Source organism: Amphiprion ocellaris, chromosome 16 (genome assembly GCF_022539595.1).
Source record: "Amphiprion ocellaris isolate individual 3 ecotype Okinawa chromosome 16, ASM2253959v1, whole genome shotgun sequence".
NCBI lineage: Eukaryota > Metazoa > Chordata > Actinopteri > Pomacentridae > Amphiprion > Amphiprion ocellaris.
In genome coordinates, this window is record NC_072781.1 from 5,966,737 (window position 1) to 5,989,439 (window position 22,703).

At 38.5% G+C, this 22,703-nt stretch overlaps 1 protein-coding gene across 1 annotated transcript in view; it reads left to right on the forward strand.

Annotated features, from left to right (window-relative positions):
- The window catches only part of ryr2b (ryanodine receptor 2b (cardiac)), a 64,653-nt gene that overhangs the window by 16,175 nt on the left and 25,775 nt on the right, over positions 1–22,703 (forward strand). Inside the window, exons 26-66 of the mRNA XM_023289765.3 lie at positions 217–425; positions 1,689–1,863; positions 2,014–2,222; positions 2,394–2,580; positions 2,868–3,000; positions 3,347–3,461; positions 3,762–3,922; positions 4,148–4,307; positions 4,504–4,590; positions 4,893–5,119; positions 5,401–5,614; positions 5,708–6,343; positions 6,477–6,677; positions 6,861–6,972; positions 7,106–7,246; positions 7,521–7,797; positions 7,953–8,067; positions 8,335–8,467; positions 8,943–9,046; positions 9,327–9,462; positions 10,813–10,999; positions 11,258–11,366; positions 12,449–12,569; positions 12,874–13,043; positions 13,574–13,794; positions 14,511–14,601; positions 14,675–14,815; positions 16,776–16,939; positions 17,188–17,266; positions 17,508–17,597; positions 18,020–18,157; positions 18,283–18,360; positions 18,558–18,633; positions 18,751–18,874; positions 19,200–19,315; positions 19,684–19,760; positions 20,646–20,767; positions 21,003–21,052; positions 21,270–21,330; positions 21,819–22,066; positions 22,504–22,585. Of these exons, the coding sequence (XP_023145533.2) occupies positions 217–425; positions 1,689–1,863; positions 2,014–2,222; positions 2,394–2,580; positions 2,868–3,000; positions 3,347–3,461; positions 3,762–3,922; positions 4,148–4,307; positions 4,504–4,590; positions 4,893–5,119; positions 5,401–5,614; positions 5,708–6,343; positions 6,477–6,677; positions 6,861–6,972; positions 7,106–7,246; positions 7,521–7,797; positions 7,953–8,067; positions 8,335–8,467; positions 8,943–9,046; positions 9,327–9,462; positions 10,813–10,999; positions 11,258–11,366; positions 12,449–12,569; positions 12,874–13,043; positions 13,574–13,794; positions 14,511–14,601; positions 14,675–14,815; positions 16,776–16,939; positions 17,188–17,266; positions 17,508–17,597; positions 18,020–18,157; positions 18,283–18,360; positions 18,558–18,633; positions 18,751–18,874; positions 19,200–19,315; positions 19,684–19,760; positions 20,646–20,767; positions 21,003–21,052; positions 21,270–21,330; positions 21,819–22,066; positions 22,504–22,585 (6,277 nt within the window). The remainder of the gene's footprint in view (positions 1–216; positions 426–1,688; positions 1,864–2,013; positions 2,223–2,393; positions 2,581–2,867; positions 3,001–3,346; positions 3,462–3,761; positions 3,923–4,147; positions 4,308–4,503; positions 4,591–4,892; positions 5,120–5,400; positions 5,615–5,707; positions 6,344–6,476; positions 6,678–6,860; positions 6,973–7,105; positions 7,247–7,520; positions 7,798–7,952; positions 8,068–8,334; positions 8,468–8,942; positions 9,047–9,326; positions 9,463–10,812; positions 11,000–11,257; positions 11,367–12,448; positions 12,570–12,873; positions 13,044–13,573; positions 13,795–14,510; positions 14,602–14,674; positions 14,816–16,775; positions 16,940–17,187; positions 17,267–17,507; positions 17,598–18,019; positions 18,158–18,282; positions 18,361–18,557; positions 18,634–18,750; positions 18,875–19,199; positions 19,316–19,683; positions 19,761–20,645; positions 20,768–21,002; positions 21,053–21,269; positions 21,331–21,818; positions 22,067–22,503; positions 22,586–22,703) is intronic.

The window sequence follows — 22,703 nt, forward strand, 5'->3', positions numbered from 1 at the left end:
TTTGAGTAAATTATTTGTTGTAGGGACTGTAAAGTAATTGATGTACATTGAATGGTGATATAGCCTACTTTTTTATCAAGTAAAACAAATGCAAAGTCTTAGTTGTGCTATGTTAAAGCACATTTTCAACACTGAATTGCAGAGATACACTGTATTTAATGAGACAGTTTATATTTTAGCAGACAACTTTGTTTTCTCTGTTTCTTGCTTTTACAGCCACATTATCTAAACCGTGTCTCTTCTCTGCTGAGAAGTGCAGAGTGTTCAGGCCAGATAAATCATATGCTGTGACTCGGGGGAAGTGGTATTTTGAATTTGAAATACTGACAGCAGGGAATATGAGAGTGGGCTGGGCCCGACCAGGCTGTACCCCCGATAAAGAGCTTGGCTCAGATGACCAGGCGTATGTCTTCGATGGATGCGAGGTGAGATATTCAAATTTGACAGTTCTTTAAATGGCCACGAAGCACGGTCGTTGTCAGAGCTGCATTCACAGTTTGTTAAAGCCCAAATGTTTTTTTTTTTTCTTTTAATGTTAAAGATGGTGTTATCACAACTCGCATGTCCTTCTTTTTTTTTTTTTTTTATTTCTTTGATTTACTCATTCAGTATGCAAATGTTTTAGAGGGCAGACAGAAACAAAACTGTGACCGTGGGCTTGTCTGTAAAGTAACGGTCAAATGGAAGGAGATGAAATGAAACACTAGAAACTCCAAATTAAATAGCTAATAGAAACACGTTGCTTTACATTAGTTGCACATCAGGACATATGACTTCCACTTGGTGATTTACCAACACAGATCGTAATGGTTATTTTGTTGTATCATGAGTTTGAAAATATATGGTAATCTGCGTATGTTTCAGAATAGAAATCTGAATGCTGGATATAACCAGTTTCTATATTCTTGTTTCATTTTGTTGACATACTACAGTCAAAGGTTTTCACAGAGGGGATTTTGGATGTCTCTTTTATCGCCACTGTCCACAGCTATAAAAGGAAAAAAAAATCCTGTTTGCCATATTGTAAGGTAGAACATGTTCTATAAATCATGCTATGAATGATATATGAACAACCCCCTTCTGTAAAAACACTTAGAATATTGATGGGAATAGAACTAGAACAGTTAGGTATGTGTTACTCAAGTGGAGATTTTTGGCTCGGAGTATGATAAAATTATATTTTGAGAAAGCAGCCTTTAAAGAGATGTATTGTAAAATGCACTACTTTTTTATTTATTTTTATTTGTTTATAGGTAGATTCTTTAAGCAACTGGTAACGCCATGAAACTAATTCATATAGTAAGACGAGTATTTCTTGTTTAATACAAGATTTCTGACATTTTCGGTTGAAATATCTCATCAAATATATACCAATTTACAGAAATGCTCAATAGAAAAAGAGCAGTAAAATGAATGCCGAGATCTGTATTTTGAATGTTGTCCTTCCACTAATCCGAAAGTAGATGTGCTATGGAAGATAGAAGATAAAGATATTGCTAAATCTTGAATTGACCAGTGTATAATTCACCGAGTATCTTGACTTAAGCAACTGGAGGAAGACCTGAGTTATTAGACGATAGTGTTAACAACAACCTCAAATAATAAATAGTCTAAATGGAGTTGGTTTCTCTATCACTTTCCCTGTTCTATGCCAGGCTTTTTACACTTGTCTCTCCTTTCGAACTCAGGCTCAGTGGCACCATCAGGGTGATGAACCTCTGGGACGTCCGTGGCTCAGAGGCGATGTGGTGGGCTGCTTGGTGGACATGACTGAACGCACCATGATGGTCACGCTCAATGGAGAGGTGCTGTTTAATGACAGAGGATCAGAGCTGGCTGCCAAGGACTTTGATATCAGTGATGGTCTGGATGAGCTTTTGACTTACTAATACTGTATATCAAAATGAAATATAAGAAATTAAGAGGATTTTTCACTGTATTGTAAGAAGTCCAACCTATATCAAAGATATGTTTATTATATCACTTTTTTCGTCTTGTCTCTGTCTTTGCCAGGCCTGTTGCCTATAGTCAGTGTTGGGATCAACCAAGTGGGGAGGCTAAACCTGGGCCGTCAAGTGGGCTCTCTGCAGTACTTTACTGTGTGTGGCCTGCAGGAAGGCTATAAACCATTTGCTGTCAACATGGCCAGAGACCCAGCTCTGTGGATGAGCTGGAAGCAACCTCACTTTACGTCCATTCTGCCACATGATCACAACTTGCAGGTTAGTTCCCTTGTCTGTAAGATTTATTTTTCCAGTAGCTTGGTTAATGTGCATTTTCAACCATGTAGCATACGATATTTTCTGCATTATTTATATCCAGAGGGTTACTTATAACAGCAATGGTTAATTCACAACTCTGATCCTGAAAACCTTGTTCAAATCTTATTCAAGGTCACTCGAGTCAGTGGCTCTAAGGAGTCCTTATCCAGCCTGAGGGTCACTCAGCGGTTGGTAGCCCACCACGGTGGAGGAAGTGAGATGGGTTTTTACCGGCTCAGCATGTCCATCGAATGTGCTGCCATTCTCCGTAGCCCTGCAGGGGGTGTGCTTCCCGTGGCCTCCAACTCTCTCTCTCCAGGTTCAGTGACATTATATATGTATATATTCGAGTTAAGCATAGAGAAGACTTAAGAAAACTTTACAAATGATCACAATAAGGACTTACCTAGCTTGAAATAGGCTGAAACAGCAAGCGCCATTACACCTGATGCAGCATATAAAAATTGTTGAACCACTGGGTGGAATAATTAGTGTGTGTCTAGATTACTGTCTAGATTACTGGTACTCTACCATTATGACCTTGATGAGTTGCTCTGCTTAAGCTCCCCAAGGCCCTTCTGTAATTAATGCCTGTTGTCCTTTTAGGAAAGAAAGAGCAAGAGGAGGTTGATTCTGACTTTGAAGTGCTGATGAAGTCAGCTCACAGCTTTGCTGGCTCAAGAGATGAGCTCAACCATAAGGATCATAGCCATGACAAAACATCAAGATTGAAACAACGGTAGGTTACGGAGAAACTGAAATTAGGAACATGTGCTTTCAGTTGTATACCATTTGAAATATGGAAGATTACCCACACAGGCATGAACATTTAGTTCATTAATTTTACTTGATGTAGAATAATAATGCACAAGTTATTCAGAGTTATTGTGTTTTTGTCTGCTTTGATTTAAAATAACAAAAGGATGGTTATTTAATTAATTTACAAAGATAGGAAATGGAAGACATGAAAGATGTAAAAAGAAACAATGATAGTAAAGAGAACAAACAGCCTCAGTATGTTATCAGAGTCACTATTCATGTGTAAAATGCTTTGTAGGAATTATTACATGTTTCTGGTCTGTAAGGTTCATGCTGAAGAAGAATAAACCAGGATTAGTCAGCAGCAACTCATCTGCACGGCTTCTTGAAGATGTTGTAGTTGACAAAGACAACTATGATCACCTAATCCAGAGCTCCAGAGTAAGGCTTTCCTGTTAGTCTATATCATCATACCAACATAATTACACAATAGAAATCTGTATCTTTGTGCTGGTAATTTCCTTATTTATATTCACAAAAAATGAAAGAAAAAGCTAAATGTTTTTGGGCATTCTGCAACCTCAGAGTGTACAAAATTAAATAAACTGGAATGTAAGGCTAATGGACATGCAGTGTGCTTCAGGCATTTGTTGGTAGATGAAAATACCAGCCGTAATATTAACCTAAAGTGCAAGATGCAAATACTAAATAGTGACACCAACTGACTTGTCCCTGTTTCAGTATTACTACTCAGTGAGGGTTCTTCCAGGCCAGGAGCCGCTCAATGTGTGGGTAGGCTGGGTGACTGCGGACTTTCATGAGTATGACACAGCTTTTGACCCTGACGGCGTCCATACTGTGACTGTCACCCTCGGAGATGACAGTGGCAAAGTCCAGGAAAGGTTAGTGTGCACAGAGACAATTATGGTATTAGTATGTGAGACAGGAATTTTAATAACAATTGCAGGCTGAGATGTTGTCATTATCTTTTTTAACACCATAGTCACTAGACTGTATTATAAGATTCATTCATTATGCTACTGAAGAACTTAATTTTTTTTTTATTCCAATGTGCTGCAAATTTGCATGAAACTGATAATGGAACATATTCCTATGTTTTTGCAAAGTGTGAAGCGGTGTAACTGTTACATGGTGTGTGCTGGAGAGGCAACAGGCCTGTCTCAGAGTCGGAGAAGTGCAGGATTGGAAATTGGTTGTTTAATTGACTCGGCCACTGGGCTGCTCACCTTTACTTCCAGTGGAGTGGAGATGGCCACTTTCTACCAAGTAGGTCACACACCAGACTGATCTGATTTGAAGTATTTTCCTCTCACTAGTTCCTCTTATGTATTCAGAATTTTTGTTAAATGTAATACCTTGAAGTTTAAAGTCAGTACACAATTGGGAGAATAACTTGTTAAAGTTTTTATGACCAGAAATTTCATTTTAAGACTGAGGATAACAGTGTTTCACTACAAACCAGGTGGAGGCGAGTACAAAGCTGTTCCCTGCTGTTTTTGTCAAACCCACCACCAGCAACATGTTTCAGTTTGAACTGGGACGCATCAAGGTAATGAAAATCAGTTATTAATCTGTCTAAGATTTTTTTCATCCTTCTCTACTTGCCAGCATGATTTCTAGGAAAACTGTAACCTGTTTAAGACATTTAGATCGTTTGTTGTGACCAGATTAGATTAGTGAGTATTTATGATGCAGGATTGTAAGTTAGTACACAACTTCCAGTTCTGTGTTTGGAGGATTCTGCTTTGTTGTGTACCTGTTTCTCAATCTATCTTTCAGCTTGTACTATTGCCTATAAAGGTTGAATGATCTGTGACACATTTCTCTGTATTTGTTTTCTTCTCAATCCAGAATGTGATGCCGCTGTCATCAGGTTTGTTACGTAGCCAAAAAAGGAATGCCACTCCTCAGTGCCCTCCCAGGATTCAGGTCCAGCATCTCAGCCCTGTTTCATGGACCAGAGTACCAGACTGTCCATTAAAGGTGTTAGTGGATCATCCAGATGAGCAGCATGGCTGGAGAGTCCAGTGCTGTGAGCCCCTGCAAGTCATGGCTCTTCAGATCCCTGATGGAAACAGGTTGGAGTCAGGATTTAATAATGTTTCTGGAGATGGGATTTCAAACAGATGTGTACAGCATAGAATGTATGTCTCGTTTGTATTAAACATCATCCTACATGTTTCCTGTTCCATGATCTCTAAGCACCAGGCAGCACATATTTATTTAGTGTATAATATCATTTAAAATGCAACAAATGTAGCTGCAGCTTCTTTCCAAGCTTTCAACAGGAGTTTTATTGAGATTTTGAGCAAAGCACCCACACCAAAACTGTCTTTGCTTGCCCCTAATTTTCATTTAGGTGTGTTGACATTTTGGAACTGTCGGAACTTGATGACCTGTTAACATTTCACCACCATACCCTCCTCCTCTACTGCTCTTTATGTGCCCTTGGGAACACCCGAGTTTGCCATGTCCTATGCAGTCACGTGGACCAGTCGCAGATCTTTTATGCTATTCAGAACCCCCACCTCCCTGGCCCACTCCGCTCTGCTTTCTATCAGCTGCTTACTCAGGTGCTTATTGTTTTTGGCAGTCTGAAAAATAATGGTAATAATGTTGGTCTTTGGAGAATCATTGCATTAACAAATATTGTTTTTGTTCCCTAGGTTTACCTCAGCTGCCACAGCACGGCATGTCTCATGATGAACCATGAATACATTGTTCCTATGACTGACCAAACCAGGGAAATCACCCTCTCTCCCAGTCCTGGTAATGCTGTTAATGGAGGGAATAGTCAGCCTCCAGAGGGAATTCACAGTGCTAGTCGTAGCACATGCCTTAAACCGCAGATGCATTTTTCATCTCCTTGTTTTGTCAGAATTGATTGGATGGACGGAGATAGCACGGTTGAAATAGCCTGCACAGACAGCCCAGAAATCCCTCTGGACATATTGAAGAATCTGACTGTGGAGATGCTGACTGCTGGAGTTTGGGCTGTGAGTCAGGCAGTGAGGGATCCTGCAGGAGGCAATATTGAGCTTCTGCTTGTTCCTCTGTTAAGACTGTTCTATAGCCTATTGGTCATGGGGTTATTTGGGGATGAGGACCTAGGAAAGGTTCTTAGACTGATGGATCCAGGTGTTTTCTCTACAAATGCTGAAACTGCCGAAGAAGAAGAGGAGGAGGAAGAAGAAGAATCTAGTGATGATGAAAATAATTGCAAAGAGGGCAACAAAATAGAAGATGACGCTGTTAAACAAGGGCTTCTTAAAATGAAGCTTCCAGAAGCTGTCAAACTTGAGGTGAATGAATGCTTTCTTTTTCTTTTTTCTTTTCCCACCTATTACATGTAGTTTTGGATTTGCTGTGTTATTAGATTTCTGTAAGCAGTTTAAAGTGACTCACAAAGAAATCTTTTCACTCATTTTTCTCTAGCTCTGCCATCTGCTATCCTACCTGTGTGATTGCCAGTTGCGACACAGGGTGGAAGCCGTGATTGCCTTCTCTGATAACTTTGTGGGTCAACTGCAGGAGAACCAACAATTTCGCTATAACCAAGTCATGCAGGCACTCAACATGTCTGCTGCCCTCACTGCTCGCATAACGAAGGAGTTCCGCTTACCTCCACAGGAGCAGGTTGGATGGGCGAGAACGACATTATCAGTGTTAGCTAAAGGGAGAAGGGAGTTTAGAAATAACGAGTTGTGGTTTTGTGCTATGTTCCTGGAGCTAAGGAAAAGTGTATAACACAGAAGCATGCTGAAACATCATGGTTCATAACTTAACTTTGCCATTGCACAATCTGAAACCTGTTCACAGATCAATATGCTGCTGAGCTTCAGAGAGGATGCGCAGCAAGACAATTGTCCATGTCCAGTGGAAATACAAGAGCTCTTGCTGGACTACCATCACCTCCTCAACACACACTGTGGTTAGAACATTGCTCATCTTGACTGATTCAATATTCATTTTCATTGAGCCAGGGAACTATGAAAAACTCAGAGGAGGTACTTACCATAATTGCCACTGAGGAAATCTCATCTTACTTTGCTGTCATTGTACAGGCTTTGAATTGGACAGTGACTCAGAGGATGAAGAGGATGCTGGGATGTCTGTAAAAGATCGACTTCTCAGTCTAGTGGCAAGAATTATTGGACTTAATAAGACACCCACAGAAAAGGAGGATTGTAGATCAAACAGTCAGAGTAAGTGCATTTTTTTTGTCTCACTTTTGCCTTCATCTGCGATCGTACAACATACAGGTATTTTATTTGCAGTGTCAACAATATATACAAGCATAGCTGTAATTAAGGATGATGAAAGTGATTCTGTGGATGAGAAGTTTAAACTTGTTCTCAGAGATGTTATGTTGAATTATGCCGCTGTGGTTACATATCGCCTTAACAGACAAAAAAAGAAGTTGTAGGGTTCCCCTCCTTTATTTATATCACCGCATCTCACCGTCTGGTTCTTGCTTAGAGTCCCTCAGGAAGCTGATCTCTGAGACGATGGTGCACTGGGCTCAAGAGAGCGAGATGGAGGACCCAGAACTAGTTAGGGCTAGCTTCTCACTGCTGCACCGCCAGTATCAGGGCCTCGGGGGCCAAATGGGGGAAGCCCTCAGCAAGGCCTATACAATCAGCCAGTCTTCAGTAGAGGACACCATGGCACTCTTGTCCTCCCTGGGGCAAATTCGCTCTCTCCTCAGTGTCCGGATGGGGAAAGAAGAAGAGCGGCTGATGATCAGAAGACTAGGGTAGGGAGAGATTTCCAGTTGCTTCTTTTGACCCCTCTAGACCATTGTGATCTTGTGTTATTATTGATTCATTTCCTAACACATATTCATCATAGTATACTGTGTTGTGCAAAGTATTCTTATAGATTTTGTTCATTTTTCTTTAACATGTAAAGAGACATCATGAATAATAAAGTTTTCTACCAACACCCCAATCTAATGAGGGCTTTGGGGATGCATGAGACTGTAATGGAGGTGATGGTCAATGTTCTAGGAGAAGGGCAATCTAAGGTGAGAAATGAGCTCAATTGTTTTGAGACAATATGGTGAAAATGTGTGTAGTTTAAGTACGTCATCAGCTGTTCAAATGTTTTAATTAGCTGGTTAGCTGAACGGGAATGACATTAAGCTTCAAAGGTAGAAGTTACCAAAAAAGGCAAAATTTCTGTAATTTGTTCAGACTGATGTGAATTATTAATTGTCCATGTACTTCCTCATAGAAGTACCATCCTACATTTTACTTTCTCATATATCCATCCATGAATTTACTTTTGTTAGGAAATTAGCTTTCCCAAGATGGTGGCGAGCTGCTGTCGATTCCTGTGTTACTTTTGCCGCATCAGTCGTCACAATCAGGGAGCCCTGTTTGACCACCTCAGCTACTTATTGGAAAACAGCAGTGTTGGACTCGGTAAGTCCTGTCACTTCTCTGGGTTGTGTCTATGTAGGAGGGCTGACAGAAATTCTTGCAGGATTCACTTGGCAAACTTGGTTTTGGGAGGTGTTGATTCAACTTCCTGGCAGTTTTAAGTCCATAGTTTCTCGTGCTTTTGCAAGGATGGCATTACTGTACATTTAAAATGTCTAACGCTGAAAGTTTCTGTAGGTAGTTTATTAAGTAAAAATGGATTGCATCACTGTTAGATTGAATTACGCAGGTAGATGTATTTTTACTCTTTTCTTTAATGTTAATATTACTCCCATAAAAATAGTTAAAGCCAGAAAATAGTCTGAATCACTTTTAATGTGAACAAGCCAAGATTTAGGGCTAAAATAATCTTGTGAAGGTGTTGGGATTCTGTCCCAGCAATTTTTAAGAATCCAATCACCTGACATGATGTATAGTTTGAGTGGATGTTTCGATTGTTTCTGCCTTTGTCCCTTAGCTTCACCATCCATGCGTGGGGCAACTCCTCTAGATGTGGCAGCCGCCTCTGTTATGGATAATAACGAACTGGCCTTAGCACTGAGGGAGCCGGATCTGGAGAAGGTAAGAGTCTCTACACTGACATAAAATCTTGGAGAAAGCAGTCAAAGCATATTTAAAATATTTTTTTAATGTCAATAACACTGTGTATAATATCAAGCAGGACGCAAGTGATGCGCTCCTGTTTATAGCTAACTAAGAAGGAAAAACTGAAAGCATAGTTACAAGTTCAATTTCTAAGAAAGGAATGTGAAGATAACAGACCTTCATCTTGAAGAAAAGATGTTTTTCTAGCCGATGCAGTGTCCTAGTTTCTGAAATTCTAATTTAATGCACTATCTAGGTGGTTCAGTACCTTGCTGGCTGTGGTCTCCAGAGCTGTTCGATGCTGGTAGCAAAAGGCTATTCTGATATTGGATGGAATCCCGTGGAGGGCGAACGTTACCTGGACTTTCTGCGTTTTGCCGTCTTCTGCAATGGTAAATTTAAATCATTTATACTTAACATAAAAATCACAGAACATTTAGTGATGTTTTGTTTCAAAAAAATATAAACTCTAATATGCGTCTCTGTAGACATACATCTACCAAATCTGATGATTCCAATCAAGTTGCAGTAATTTCCAGTTGAAGAATTTGATGGGCTTGGTTATTTTATTTAGCCATTTATTTTAGTGGAGTTATTTTTCAGCTTGTGGGTTTAATTAAAAGTGCAGCCTTTAATATTTAACTGTCAGTTCAAACTGTTAAACTAAATGCGCTGTTTATTTCTTGATATATTTGGTTATGCTTTTGACTTGTAATATATTCAGGGCATTTATTGGTTCTAGGGCTTCTGGTTTATTTGTTCTAGTGCTAGGAGCAAAATACAAAGCTACAAAGGCACAAGAGGCTGCATCAGTTGACGCTCCCAATTAAGTAAGCTGTTTGCAATATAGGTAATTCACTCTGCTATTGATTTTTCCTACAGTGAAGCAGTGCCCAAAAGTCATCTGTTTAAATTGCCCTTGAAGGTGTTGACAGTTCATCCAAATGGCATTGGCTGTTCATACCATGCGCCCCTCAGTGATTTCAGCTTCATGTCATCTCTAAACAAACCTATGCACATAGCTGTATAATGTTGTTCAATAATATGAATCCAGATATTATGTTCTGCTCTCAGTTTATTAGTTCCATATCCTATAAATTCCATTAGAGTGTTTGTCGCTATTTTTTCTTATGGTAGATTAAAGAGAAACAGAATAAAAATCTAAAATGTGACTTTTTTCAAATGTCCAGTGCTCTCCCTCTTTTAGGTTGACTAAGTGTTGGCCTGGCCCATTATCAGATTATTAGATATGATATTCACTGTTTTTGTGATTATCGGTGTAGTTATTTTGTGAAAAACTGATTTGTGATAAAAAATTAATTGCACTACTTTGGCTCTGATGCAGCCACTTACCTCCCTTTGCATTCAGTCTATAGTTGTAAGCCATATCCCACACACAGTACTGTTAGACTGGGTACACGTTACATATAATAGCCTATCAGCACTGAAGGATAAATGTAAAAAATGTCTTTAGAAACCTGTCAAACATAAACAAAGGCATTTCAATGATGCTTTTTTTTTGGGGGGGGGTGTTTTTCAGAATTTTTAGACAAAGATTGTTATTTATTTTTTTACTGCAAAATGTTCAGTATATTGTTCCAAATACCAGTTAACAATCTCCTTGATTACTAATGAGAGGTATCAAGCCTGAAAATAACATACCAGGTGACCCTTGTCTGACACGCGATACAATTCAGTCCATCAGTGGTTTCTCTTCACCTTGTCTGCTTTCTTCAACTCAGGTGAGAGCGTAGAGGAGAATGCTTATGTGGTGTTGAGATTGTTGATTCGCCGGCCTGAGTGTTTTGGTCCAGCGCTGCAAGGCGATGGAGGAAATGGTCTCCTAGCAGCCATGGAAGAAGCAATCAGGATCTCTGAAGACCCTTCTATGGACGGACCTTGCACCACTTACCAGTCCAACAGAACACTGTCAGTATTAGACATGTACAGACACATTATTGATGATTTTTGGGACTAAATTAGTTAAAACCATTTTTTTCAGTTGGTTAATAATTAATAATAAACACACACGTACACATAAAGTCGTACGCATGAAAAGCTATCCCACAAGCCAGCTGCTTTGTTTAGAGATGGTAAATTGCTTCACCCTATTCAAAATCCTTGATGGTTGTGTAGGTTATATAGGTCATGACTTGCTTGACCGTTATGATCGTTTTTTTGTAACAGGGATGTTGTCCAGGACAGTGATGATGACCTCATTCACATGGGGCACGCCATCATGACCTTCTATTCTGCCCTTATTGACTTGCTGGGGCGTTGTGCTCCAGAGATGTATGTAAGTGGGTTTTTTTTTCAGTTTTCAGCAGCGTTTACCTATCAATAGCCACTGAAGCAGAAAGTCAGATGAAGAGTCTGCAAACTCCTGTTTAAAGAATAGGTCAGAATGAGCCAATAAAAATATTCAACTTTAATATACATTTAACATACAGTGAATATACACTGTATCTTAAAAAATATGCTTTCCCTGTTAGTATTATTTATTGTAGCCTGGCTGGTTTTATTAACTGCCAGTATTTGAAAGCTAAAAACCCACATAATGTCCTGATTTATTGTATTTTTTTAATAATGTAACCAAAATTTAGATTCAGTTACAGATATATTAAAAAACGCTCTAAAACAGATTTGAAACAAACTTGTCAGAGCTTTTTCAATCAAAATTATGATGTAGTAGCACTATTTTAAAGCCACATTTGGAGTTACTAGTTTGCAGTTTCTTGTTACTTTTTGTCACACTCATAGCTCTATTGGGATGTATCTGTAAAAAGCCAATAATCCCAATTTACTGGTTCACCCTTATCCTTTATGTTGTTGGAATATGCAGCTTAAGCTTGGAAAGCCTCCCCCATGGTGCAGAAATGTAGTGGTGTGCATTGCATCAGATTCTCTGCCCCAACTGGAGGTGTGAGTCAGTGTACCTGATTGAAAGTGAGAATATTTTTTGTAAGAATGTTTCTTCTCAGCAGTTTGTTACAATATCACTAATGTAGTTTCTCTTTCTAGCGCAAAGGCAGTTCAAAGTGCCTAACATAAAATACACAACACTATTGAAAAGATACTAAAGAAATCATGGTAAATAAGACATTTTGATTTAGATTAAACAACAGAATTGCAAGTAGAGTACAACTCAATATTAGGAAGATGTCACTAATATTTTATTTAAGTAGTCTACCCTGTAACACTGAATATTTAACGCTGAAGATGCAACATTTCACTGTTTGTATGTAACAATGTAAATATCAGTTCCTCTCTCATTTCTCTACTATTCTGTCTTTTTTTATTATTATCATTATTTTTTTTTATTAAACTATAAATGACTGACCAATGTTTTTGTTTTTTTCCGCCTGAATTGCAATCCAGCTGATTCAAGGAGGCAAAGGAGAAGCCATCCGCATCAGGGCCATTCTCAGATCACTCATCCCTATTCAGGATCTTGAGGGAGTCATCAGCATCTCTTTTCAAATCCCTTCAGTGGCAAAAGGTTAAATGTTACAAATCAGCCGATATTTCCACACTGTAGTAAATTCAGTTCATATTAAGCATTTGCTCTCTGTGGCTTTATTCTTTAACAATAAAAAAAATGCTCAGTTTCACTGTTATTGTAGCTCCAGTAGAAAAATGATGCAGTCTGGTTGAGGCATCTACAAGAGGTTAGTTGTAAAAGCTCTAAATCACTGTCTCACACAGAGATGGATCCGCATAGTATACACAGATGTACAATACATTTTAGATTAATATGATTTTGGTCTTTGGATTGAAATTTTCCTTTTGTTTTGTTTGTCCAGATGGTCAGTTGGTTGAGCCAGATCTATCTACAGTGTTCTGCCCTGACCACAAGGCAGCTATGGTTCTGTTCCTGGATCGGGTTTATGGCATTGAGAACCAGAGCTTTCTTCTCCACCTTCTAGAAGTTGGCTTTCTGTCTGACCTTCAGGCAGCCGTCTCGCTTGACACTGTGAGCACGAAAACTTTTTTTTTTGTTGACCCCTTCACCTGCTTAAGTGATTCAGTGTAGGGTTACAGGAGTGACCGGTGACTTAAAAATTGATCGGAGCTGTGTCCAGGAACCAATTAAAAATATCCACCTCTTTCTCCCCGTGTCCCTAGCTTCATCAGAACTATGTTATAACATTACTATGACTGTTGAAATATCCTCCTATATATCAGTAGTGATCAACTGCATCTCCAGCTTGCATAAGACTCAGTTATTGAAATCATTTTTGTGTAATCTTCTAATAAGTCATTTAAATGTGATAGTATGCACCAATCCTAACAACATTTGATTTTTTTACTTGTGGTCTGTGTTTGTAAGAAGCTCTGTCATTTTTACATAATTATTAAAATAATGCATTTTTCTGAATGTATATCTAATATTGAGAAATTCATCTTTGTGGTCCGTATTTGTTTTTTCTAGCTCCATGTCCTATTCAGTTCAGTTTGGTTAACTGAACTCTCTTTAAGTGCAATCGTTTTTTTCCATTACAGGCAGACTTAGGATCCACTGATATGGCCCTGGCCCTCAATAGATACTTGTGCACGGCTGTTCTTCCCCTTCTTACCAAGTGTTCAGCTCTGTTCCTTGGCTTAGAGGATCATATCATGCTGGTTGATTCTCTCATCCAGGCAGTCTACCACCTCTCAAGGGCGCTTAGCTTGACCAAGGCTCAGAGAGACACTGCTGAAGATTGTTTGTTGGCTTTGTGCAGGTAAAGTCTTTAACTAGTATGATGGATCATCGGATAGTGTTAGAGGTCAAGGGCATGAAGTCACAGGATAACACTGCTTCACATAGCGTAACATAACACTGATGGGACAAGTGTTTGTACTTCTCAAGTTATCTGAGTGTTAAATGCTAGAGATTTAAACAAAGAATGTGCTGCTTCTCCCTTGAGAAAGAACACATTATTCAACTACTTCTTTTGGCAGTTATGTCCACCACATTTATTTACAACATCGTCTTAAATGGAGCCAGCTATCAGAGCAAATCCTTATAATACAGTGTTATTTTTTTTAGCTGCATTATCTGTATTCTGCTCCTAAGTCACGATTTATTCTGCCATTACTTTCCTAAATCCACTAAACTCATTCTCATTCTGCTCTTTGACAAAATCCTATGTTGAGAAGACAAATGAGAAACACCAACAAGTTTACTGATCCAGACACAACAGTGCACTCTTATTCCCACTCATTATATTTAGTGAATCACTGTGAAGCCTGTTTTGCCCAATTCAGACATAATTTACCAAATTTAATCAACATGCTAACAAATTAACATCTTGCCCATGGCATCTGCTGAATTATATGTGTCATTCTTCCAAGATGTGATAATCAGTCAAAACATTCATTGTGTGTGTTTGTGGTTTTGTTGGATGTGGAATGTAACTGTTTCTGTGACTAATTCTGCACACATTGGTGTCCTCAGCAAACTCCAACCATCCATAATGCAGCCTCTTCTCCGACGGCTTGTGTTTGATGTTCTCCATCTCTCAGACCACAGCAAAATGTCACTAAAGGTAGATACATTAATTGCAGTTTACCACAGTATTGATGGAAATATATTGATTGATTGTTTCTTAAATCTACCAGCTACTCACCAGTCACTATGAGCAGAGGTGGAGGTACTATTGTCAAGCTGGCGGGCAGGGTGACCAGGGTATGGCCTCTGAAGAGGAACTGCACCTGTCTAGAAAGTTGTTCTGGGGGGTGTTTAAGGCCTTGGCAAAGAAGGTAAACCATACTGAATACCTGCATCAATCTTTATATGATACTAATATTTCTTAAAATTGGAATAAGATCGTCCTGGAGTACCAAAATGATTGCAGAAAGTGAAAGAAAATGTTTGTTTTCTTGACAGTAATCCTTTCATTGATTTCCCACCACTTTTCTTTTTCCATCCTCCTCAAGTCTATTTCAGGAGAAATGGCAAAATGCATTTCTGATGTTCTCCTTCAATGTGCTTCGAGAACCTGAGTGGAGGGCGATGTACCACACTTCAGATTAAGTGTAAATTTTTCATAAATCCGTTTGAAACGTCCCAGTCTTGAACAGACTTGTTGGAAATGTGAGAGACCGAATCAACAAGTCGGTCTTCTTTCAGTTCACTTGCAGCACGCACCAAAATATTTCTGACAGACACTTACCTGAGAGATTCAGAACAGGAAAACATTATAAAAATAAGTTCATCCCCTCATCTCTGCCTTTATTTCTCTAATTTACCTTATTATCATTTCCTTTATTTATGTCTATTTTTAAGTGTATGTATGTCTGTATGTACATATATACATATAATTTTTTTTTTTTTTTTAATTTATTTATTTATTTTGCTAGTATCATTGTTGATGTTGGGAATATGATTCCCCTGTTCATTGTTCCTTTAAAAAAATGTTATAAATAAAAAAAGTTTAAAAAAAAGTTAAAAAAAAATAAAAAAATAATAATAATAATAATAATAATAATAAATAAATAAATACATAAATAAGTTCATCAAGTCATTCCAACTTCTCGTGACTTCATCAAACAGACTTGGAGCCTGAGCCCACAGCACATAGTACAATTAAATCTATGTACTGCAGCCTAAGTGCACTGTTTTTCAGGTTTCCTTTTTGTTATATTATGCTTATTATAGTTTGATTCTAACAGAAGGTGGAAATTTAAGTAAAACTGCACAGAATGGAAAACTGGTGATGTAAGCAAAATTTCATAGCAGCTAAACTTGTGGCTAATATGAAATATCACCAGTTTGTTTTGGGATACAGTAGACTATTTACCTCTGTACACCTCCACAAAAGGTTGTCAAATTGCTACTAACCCTGTGATGACAGTAAAATTTGCTGTTATTTCTAAACTCGTAATGCAATATTTTGTTAAAGCCCTTGAATTTATGAAGTTTGTGCTTCGATCACCCCTTAATCATTTCATTTGAAAATCTATTGTGGTGGTATACAGAGCTAAAATAATGAAATTTGTGTCACTGTCCAAGAGCATGCAGACCTGACTCTGTGTTAGATCACTTTGTACTTTGTTCATTTATATTCGGACAAAAATGTGTTATTGCTCTTTTGCTGTGACCTGATTACATAATACCATGTCAACAAGAAATTTCTATAAAGTTCAGTTGAAATGCAATTTTTTGACCGCTTAATCTTGTCAATTAAATTGATAATTCAAATTAAATAAACTAGTATTTAATTTGAATTACAGTTTTTTTTTTTAACTTCAAATGCAAATCTGCAATTGAATGCCAGTTCTGCAATATGCCAAACTTGATTCGAGTTGTAGTAGGAGTATTTTGGAAAAAATCAGATGATCACTGACCAGCTTATTATTCAGGAGTATCACAGGTTTGTCTGTGTAACTGAATTTTTGCAGTCCATATAAAGATAGTTCCTAAATGTCCGGACTTAACCTGATCTTCCATTGTGTTGTTTCCTTATATGGCAGTCAGAACAATGTGGAGGATCAAGGCAATTTCTTGAAGTTTCACAGATTTTGGAGTAAGATGACAGGCTGGATCCATTAGACTTTGAAATCTCTTGAATAATTTCACATTTTGTTCTCTACATTTTTTACTTTTTTTGTCTGATGTAGCTGTCCATCTTCCACAGTCTTACTCTCATTGTATGTTGTCTTTTGTTCCTTTTTTTCCATACGTTGCGTCCAACACCCTCTTCCTTCTAAAACTTTGGAGCCGTATGAGCCTCAGATATTTAGGCTGTGTGTTCAGTGCCTGGCTGCTGTGGCCAAGGCCCTGCCTCCTGACCATATGGACCCAAGCTGTTTGTCTCAAATGGAGAAAAAAAACTTAATGGACACAGATGGACACTTTGACCCCCAACCTGTAGATACCGCCAGGTAGGACACTGACCAGGGATATTTTTATTGATCAATTGTTGACAAAAAATATGTTCAGTATGTATCTCTTGAAAATTTCCTGTGCTGCTCAAAGAGAAGTGTAAGCTCTAATTTGGTAGATAGAATTAACATTAACACGGAGTACTGTAGTGTAAAAAATGTAAATAGAAACAATAATGTGCAGTCGTAATCAGATGTGATCCTTTGCTAAAAGGCAAAATCATGTTGTATTTCTCTCCCTGTACCAGTGTGTCTGTGCCAGAGAGACTGGAGCTTGTAGTGAACAAGTATGCAGAGCATACTCATGAGAAGTGGTCACTAGACAAGGTAATATCTCACTAACTCACTCATTATACTTTACATCTGAATGACCTGTTAAAGTTGACAGAGTAGAGCTGATAACTCTGGTCCTGGCCTTGACTGAACCACCTAAGAATACACCTCTAGATAATTTCTGTCTGTGACACTGTCAAACATAAGTCAGTGTGATGTGCTTGACTTAATATGTTGATGTCTGCATACTTCCTATTACATGATTTTTAGTGAATCTCTGTGTTATTGCTGTCAGTTTGCCAACGGCTGGGTTCATGGGGAGCAGCTTTGTGAGAACACCAAGGTTCACCCTCTCCTCAAGCCGTACAGGGCTCTGGCTGAGAAGGTACAGTGAGAAATCGTTTTTTATTGTGTGTGTGTGTGTGTGTGTGTGTGTGTGTGTGTGTGTGTGTGTGTGTGTGTGTGTGTGTGTGTGTGTGTGTGTGTGTGTGTGTGTGTGTGTGTGTGTGTGTGTGTGTGTGTGTGTGTGTGTGTGTGTACTCAAATGTTCTTCAATAATAAAAGTGGTGAACTGACGGATCTCAGAGGCACTTGCATACCAAATGTGGTGTATGTAATATGAAAGATTAAAATGCTTCGGTTCGTGGTTTTTGAATTGTTACCCCACTGCCTTCATTACAAAACTTGCCACGTTGAGTTTTTGAAATAGCAATGTAGTTGAAGCAAGTTCTGCTCTTCTGCTGTCCTTTGATGACCTAGTAAGTTCAGTTTGAGATGACAGTTTATATATATTTGGGGATTTTCCAGGAGAAAGATGCATACCGCTGGGGCATTAAAGAGACAGTAAAGAGTATGTTGGCCTTTGGTTGGACCATAGAGAGGACTAAAGCTGGAGATGCATTTGGCATGCATGCCTGCACACCCAAGGTCTCTCAATCTGGACAGGTAAATGCACTCATAGACCAACTTTACTTAGCCTTTGGACAATGATGACAATTTTTTTTTAAAATTATAATTACAGCTAACAATTTTTTTCTTTTAAGTAATCAGCTATTTGTTGTCTGCACTAGCTGTCTTTTGAAGGAGCATCAACCTTCAGCCCCAAACCTATGGACGTGAGCAGCATCACCTTATCATGGGACCAGTGTGTAAGTTATAAGAATACTGTGTACAATGTTAAATTATGTCAAAATTGCATTCTGATTGACTTATGTTACTTTTTTGTGCAAAGCAAAGATGTATTCACATTGTGTGGTACCCCAGGATCATTCAAATAGTATTTTCTCGAATATAAACAAGTTCTGCATATTTGTAATGAGAGTTATAATGTGCTTTTATTCTTTAGGCCATGGCTGAACAGTTGGCTGAAAACTACCACAACTGTTGGGCTAAGAAGAAGAAATTGGAACTGGAGACTAAAGGTACCAACAACAACTTTATATTATTCTCCGAACCTCTCTTCTCCAAACCTCTCTTCTCTGAACCTCTCCTCTCCGAAACAAGCAAAATTGCCCCATTTTACCCATTTTTAATCTCAGGAGGGGGTGGCCATTCAATGCTTGTACCCTATGATACACTAACTGCTAAGGAGAAGACCAAATTCAGAGAAAGAGCCCAGGATATCCTCAAGTTCCTTCAGCTAAATGGTTACACTGTGTGGAGGTGAGTAAAGAATAAGCTCATGATTACACATTGTCAGTGTGATACTGTATGTATTAGTTTGAAAGCAATAAGGTGCTCTATTTTCATGTCATAGGGATATTGCTTTTTTTTTTTAACATTGTTTAGAAGGCAGCCTAGCAATCAGAACCCAGCCTCTTTTTATAATAACCTCTAGTACAGGTCACTACCTGAAATACACCAAAACTGAATAAGATAATTGCATTGCCTCTTTGTCTTCCTGTTTCATCGTTGCTTAGAAATTCTTGCAATAAAATAAATAGTTTAGATTACACTGTGCTTTTTTTAAAATTTGATTTCACTCTAGGGATCGGAAGACAGTGGAAATGGACTTTCCAGCCATGGCCAACTGCTTTGGATACGCTCTGCTTCAGCGACTGCTGTCTCACACTGAGGAGGCCCAAGAGATTGTGCTGAAGCTTGGTAACATAATAGTGTATATGAGTGCAATGACAAAAAATAAGAACATGTGCAAGACTTTTGCAAACCACTGACATATGCGTAGTTAGTATGATACTGTAAGGATTTAAACATATCACTGGGTCTTGTAAGTGGACGTTGAGTTTTCACAGATCATTTTTTAAATAATGACTAACTGTTGTCAGGAAGTCTTAAGGTAACTTTTATTAGTACCATCATAGAATAGTTAACACCAGTTTTGAGTATGCAAACCTGTCTTTTGTATGTGAATATTATGTAGAAACACATTTGTTATGTACTATACTAGACATATACTTAATAATACAACGTTTCGGTGCATATGGTTGATTAATCAGTGTTTTTCTTTCCAGAGGTGATGCAAGCCAGAGGACAGATGTCTAAAGGAGAGAAGGCTCCACACCAGCAACCAATAATATTTTTTCACAAGGTTTGCGTCAGCTCAAATGCATATCTGAACACAGTCGAGTCTACCCTCCGATAAGAAATCTCTGACGTTGATTTAGCCCCTTTCCAATTTCATTTAACCAGTGCCATTTTATTTCTTCTCATTTCCCTTTTTTCTTATTTCATTTACGTCAACTAATTAGTTTTGTTGAATGGTTGCCATGGGCAACCCCTCTTAGTAAAACCCGTTGTGGCTGTGTAATTTATTTAACCATTTTGGAAATCCATGTGGGCGTGTCGATTGCCATCAGGACATTGATTAAAGCTTCCCACACTGCTGTGCCTCCAAGGAGGCAGCGAATAAAAAGGGTATATTTTTCATTGATGGGACCCCCTGAGTCAGACCCAGTCAGCTAAGACCATGGACAGTGATGCCTCACATCTCTACACCCCGTACCTCCCACTCAGCCACGCTCTCACATGGCTATGCATGCCTGTGTCTGACATCTTCTCTGAATTGGCAGGGCTTTATACTTGTCGAGTTCATCACTGAACTCATGTCAAACAGGCGGCAGGCATTGCTTAATGTTTGAGAACTTTAAAAAAATTCTAGTCATGACCAACAGAGTTCGAACTTTCAGGCTGAACTGGGGAATCGAAGTGTTGAGCAAGAGTTCTACCATATATTTGATCTAATGGTGCTCGGTGCATAAAAATGATCAGTTAGAATTATTCCTCTCAGCAAGTTTTGGGAGTGTGTTATAGCTTTAATGAAGCAGTGCGAAAAGCAGGGGCACTATGTCTGTGATGTTGTCAAACATAGTATTTTTTTTTTTCCAAATTAAACTGAAGCTAGTCCAGAAATTTAAAGGGAATGTAGTTAGTACATGTTGGTTTGTAAAGTGACCATTGTCTCTTCTTTCATCAGGTTATCCTTCCTCTTTTGGAACAATACATGAAAAGCCATCGTCTATATTTCCTGTCCGCTTCTCTCTCCTCAAGTGAAAATAAAAGTCATGCATCAAAAAAGGAAAAGGAGATGGTTGCATGGTATGTGTCACACCACACAAAACATACCCCTTTTTATTAATTTATTTAAAATGTTTATGTTCTTGTATTTAAGGTTGTTTTGGATTGCATGTTTTGCATGATAAATGAACAGTAAAAAAAATTTTAAAAAAGCCTCATCATTCTGTGCTGTCATTACTTCTGATTTGGTGTCCTGCAATTACTTTCCCACTCCTCTCTCCTCATTATTTCACTTGTATTTTCTGCTCACATCCAGCCTCTTTTGTAAGCTTGCAGCTCTAGTAAGACACAGGATCTCACTCTTTGGTAAGGAAGGCGTGGAAATAAAGCTTATTCAGATGTTCATTTATTCCTTTTGTTCATTGTTTGGTTCTCCACAATTGTGTCTATTTATTGTTGAGATTTTGTCTCTGCTTCAATTACATTTCATCTGACTCATGCTTACTTATGTTTGTTCGGCTGCTACATTTGTTTTGCCCGTATATTTATGTTCATAATTTGAATACAGTGTGTGTTTTCTCAGGAAACGAAGCGTCTTCAGTTGCAAGTTGCCTTCATGTTCTGGCTCAAGCCCTTGATGCCAGGTAGCTAGATGGCACTACTGTCACACTCTGCTTAAATCGATCTTTTCGCTTTGCCTGCAGTCACATCAGTGTCGCACCACCATGTCTAAGGATGAGATGACTGGTGTAATTGAGCCACTGATACACTGATGCTATCTAATTGTGGTTGATATCACTTTTACTCCGCGAGGACCATGCCTCTGAAGCATGACACTACTATGATTTTTAGCTCAGAAGAGACTGATGCCATTTAGAGTTGTCTGATGGATAGATTAGCAACTGATTTAGTCCATTTATTAAAGCCAGCCAAAAGAAATGCAGTGTAAAACTTGTGATATATGGATTTTCAACACTTTTCATTCATATTGTTCCTTTTACAATATCTGTTTTTGTAGAAAACAAATCATTCAGTATTTTCCAAATCAAAGAAATTGTGTTTTTTTTTTTTGTCAATCTTTATTGTGTTTTTTTTTTTTTTTTTTTTTTTTTTGGTCAATCTTTCATCCTAGGACATTGATGAAGTCAGCCCCAGAGTCCATCCACACATCTCTGCATTCATATTTCGAGGCAGCTGCAGCTGATTTGGAGATGACTGTGGAAAAGCTTTCTGAGACCTTGGTCTGCTTGCCTCAGAGTAGAAGTCAACTGACCAGAGGAGTGCCCAAAATTCTCAACTACACCACCTCAATTCTGATCTCTACCCTCACTTCACTCTTCCATCATCTTGGCAACCAGAACTATGGACCTGATCTCCTTGGTAAGGTACAAATTAAAACACACAGTTACAAGTGTAGCTTGTTTGGATTCCTTCTTTTATCATATCAGCATAGTAAACATACAGCCACCATGTGCATTTTAAGTAGTCTCACTCGTTTACTTCCATATACCTAGGAGTTGGATGAACAGCTGGGAAATCACCTGGGGACTCCCTCCCCTCAACCCCTTACCTTCCACATCTTTGAAACCAGCTCTCATTAAGTGTCTTAGTCATGACCACAGAACAGCAGGACCAGATTGTCTCCTTCACTAATATCCTGACCTTCCACGAATCATTAATTAACTGAATCAGCAGGCATCCAGCTTGTAAATCACTCTGATTGAATGCTATCAGCTTACGTACTTGGTGTCATTGGCTGTGTCTGAGAGAAAACTGAGAGAGGGATCTCCGCTCTAAGTCTTACCTTGTCTTTCCAGTTGGCGGTATCCAGGTGTCCAGTTACAGGATCTTGAACAGTCTCTACTCACTTGGAACCAGTAGCAGCATTTACATGGATGGGTATTTCTTTTATTGTTATTTTTCTTCTGTTTACATGCTTTGTTTAAAACACTTTTGTTTAAACAGATTGTACATCTTTCTTAATTGTTTACTAAACTACTTTTTTGTACTACACTTA